General features: G+C 49.5%; 1 protein-coding gene across 1 annotated transcript in view; it reads right to left on the bottom strand.

Annotated features, from left to right (window-relative positions):
- CD99 (CD99 molecule) overlaps positions 1 to 2,900 on the bottom strand; it is a 39,925-nt gene extending 37,025 nt beyond the window's left edge. Inside the window, exon 1 of the mRNA XM_011934294.1 lies at positions 2,796 to 2,900. Coding sequence (XP_011789684.1) covers positions 2,796 to 2,900 — 105 coding nt within the window. The remainder of the gene's footprint in view (positions 1 to 2,795) is intronic.
- Between the last annotated feature and the right edge of the window lie 559 nt (positions 2,901 to 3,459).

Here is a 3,459-nt window from a genome sequence, read left to right as displayed (position 1 = left end):
TGGGTGGGTGGATGGGTGGGTGGGTGGATGGATGGATGGATGGATGGATAAATGAATGGGAGGATGGATGGATGGATGCATGCATGGATGAATGGATGGATGGGTAAATGAATGGGAGGATGGGCTGATGGATGGATGGATAAATGGAGGATGCATGGATAGATGGATGCATGGATACATAAATGGATGGGTAAATGGATGAAAGGACGCATGAACACCTAGAACACGGAGACCCTGAGGAGCTGGAGAGGCCTCAGTGACTGGTCTGAGACAAGTTCACCATCAGGATTCAAGGGAGTTCTCTTCCATATCAAAATGTCCATCACTGGACATTCTCCTCCCCTTCAAGTCACACTAGTGGTGAAGGCAGGCATCCCTCAAGGTCCACAAGGCCATGCCTGGAGAGCTCTGTTCAGCCCACACACGCAGCCACCAAGTCCCAGGCCCAGCAGCCCCTGTGCCCAGGTCTCGCCACCGACAGAGCTCATGTTCACATGCATTTTTCCCCATGCTGACCATGTGATCACCAGCAAGCTCCCGAACTCTCTGACCCCAGTGTCTTTATCTACCAAAGGCCCATGAGAAATATCTTAAGGGCCCAGTGAAGATGAAATAACACACTGAATGCTCTTTGAAAAATGTAATCCATGGCACAGACGTTCACATCCAAGAAGCAGTCGTGGGAAATCTCGTGTAGAAGGGAAGAAACAGAATATCCAGCAAAATAATAGTGATTCTTGACAACTCAGTCACACATGAAGACCCTCCGAGGGGCTTTTAAAAAATTCCTAATAGCGGGACGCAGTGGCTCCTGCCTATAAACCCAACACTTTGCCAGGCCAAGGCAGGTGGATGGCTTGAACCCAGGAGTTTAGGACTAGCAACATAGGGAGACCCTGTCTCTACAAAAAATGAAAAATTTGGCTGGGCATGCCGGCTCATGCCTGAGGGAGGCTGAGGCAGGAGAGTCACTTGAATCCGGGAAGCAGAGGTTGCAGTGAGCCAAAATTGTGCCACTGCACTCCAGTCTGATGACAAAGGGAGACTCTGTCTCAAAAAAAAAAAAGTAGGCTGGGCAGGGTGGCTCACGCCTGTGATCCCAACACTTTGGGAAGCCGAGGCGGGCAGACCACGAGGTCAGGAGTTCAAGACCATCCTGGCCAACATGGTGATACCCCGTCTCTACTAAAAATACAAAAATTAGCCAGGCATGGTGGTGCGTGCCTGCAGTCCCAGCTACTCAGGAGGCTGAGGCAAGAGAATTGCTTGAACCAGGGAGGCGGAGGTTGCAGTGAGCCATGATTGCACCAATGTACTCCAGCCTGGGCAACAGAGCAAGACTCTGTCAAGACTCTGTCAAGATGAGGAGGAGGAGGAGGAGGGAGAGAAGGAGAGAAGAGGAGGGGAGGGGAAGGGAGGGGAGGGGAGGGAAAAGGAAGGGAAAAGGAAGGGAAGGGACAGGAAAAGAAAAGAGAAAGGAAAAGAAAAGATGAGCCAGGTATGGTGAGGCGTGCCTGTGGTCCCAGCTACTTTTGAGGCTGAGGTGGGAGGACTGCTTGAACCTAGGAAGTGGAGGCTGCCGTGAGCTATGATTGTACCACTGTACTCCAGCCTGGGTGACAGAGCAAAATCTTTTCTCAAAAATATTTTTTAAAAAATTAAAACACCTAACATGTCTATAAACCAGACTACCCAGGTAACCCTGGGCAAGAGTGACGTTTCCAAGCTTCCTGCAATGGAGTCAAAACTGAGAACCTCAGATCTAGATCAGCAAGAGCCACTGGAGGGTGGTCATGCAGGTCCGTGTCTCAAACTGTCACTCAGAAATCAGGAACGCAGGAGGGATGGCCATCACAGTTACTGGTGTGTTTTTAGCCTGGACTCTGTAGGATTAAAATATATCCACCAGCCTGGACAACAGAACGAAACTCTGTATCTACAAAAAAGATAAAAATTAATTGAGTGTGGTAGCACATGCCTGTAGTCCCAACTACACAGAAGGCTAAGGTGGGCAAATCACCTGAGCCTGGGGGTTCGAGGCTGCAGTGAGCTGAGATCACACCACTTCAGCCTGGGCAACAGAGTGACAGCCTGTCTCAAAAAAAAAAAAAAAAGATTGCAGGCTGAGCATGGTGGCTCACGCCCGTAACCCCAGCACTTTGGGAAGCTGAGGCAGGAGGTTTGCTTGAGTCCAGGAGTTCAAGACCAGCCTGGGCAACACAGTGAGACCCCGATTCTACAAAAAGATTTAAAAAATGAGCTGAGGGTGGCACATGCCTGTGGTCCCAGCTCCTCGGAAAGCTGAGGTGAGAGATGCACTTGCACCCAGGAGGTCAAGGCTACAGTGAGCTACAATCGTGCCACTGCACTCCGGCCTGGGCAAGTCTAAAAAAGAAAGAAAAAAAAAAAAGATTGCAAGCCACTGCCCGGTGATATGTTTATGATATGATGAGTGTCTAGGGGCTTGTGGTTTAAGAGTAGAAACCGCTTCCCATAGGTGACTGTAGCTGTCCATCTTGTCTGTCTATTGGATGCTATGTTAGCACCAAAGGACCACAGCCTCTTGAGTAAAGATATCAACATAGAGGGCCTCTACCTTCATGGCCACCTCGGCAGGGTCTCAAAAGACAGGTGTTCATACCCATCTCCTGCTTGCCCAGATCCAAACCCTTCCCTGTCCTGCTATTCTATTCAATGCCTAACACTTCTCTCTGTGGGTCCCTTCAACTGCTGAGAATATTTTGTGCTGAATTCATCGAAGACAGCCCTACGTTAATTCATATTTAGAACCCCACCCATTTCCCCCAGAAGAAGATAGCTAGCAACAGCAGCAGAAGACGCCGACTGGCAATATTTGGCTTCTGGCGGTAGTTATAAAATCTGTATGCCTCCAAGCCCATTGGCCCTAAAAGACAATGCAGTGTGTTTATTCTTGTCCTCATTCCAGTCCATCGTGTTCCTGCAGAAACGAAAGCTCCTTCTGGTCAGCATCCCCTCGCGGATCAATGCTTGCCAGGGTGCATTTGGACAATAATTTTGCAGGGTCAGGCTAAGCAGAAACAAACAAGAGTCAGGCTATCCAGGCTCAGGTGTCTCTGATGAGTAATGCCTGCAGAACCCCTGGAACGTAACAGCTCTGGCCAGTCTGCTGCCTCCTCAAGAAGGGCTGTTAGTTCAACTAAATACATTATTGTCAGCTTTGAAAAAGCGCTCTTGGAGCAACGGCTTTGCTCCCTGAAAAGCTGCAGAAAATCAGACTCTTTCAAGTGCTTCTCAAAAACAGGGGACCCACCCCAGCCCACGACACTACTCAAAGTTGAGAAACCAAAGCGAATTAAAGGGGTTTGCAATCGCTTTCAGACCCATCCAACTGCCATCCACAATGACGAACACGTATTAGATCTCAGCCCAGCCCGGTCCACCAGGGCAGAGGGAGCGGAACAAAAGCTTTGCCCGTGT

The sequence above is a fragment of the Colobus angolensis genome, unplaced genomic scaffold, assembly GCF_000951035.1.
Source record: "Colobus angolensis palliatus isolate OR3802 unplaced genomic scaffold, Cang.pa_1.0 Scaffold133, whole genome shotgun sequence".
In the NCBI taxonomy this organism is placed as follows: domain Eukaryota; kingdom Metazoa; phylum Chordata; class Mammalia; order Primates; family Cercopithecidae; genus Colobus; species Colobus angolensis.
The sequence above is the reverse complement of the archived record's forward strand: the minus strand, read 5'-3'. Positions and strand labels throughout refer to the sequence as shown.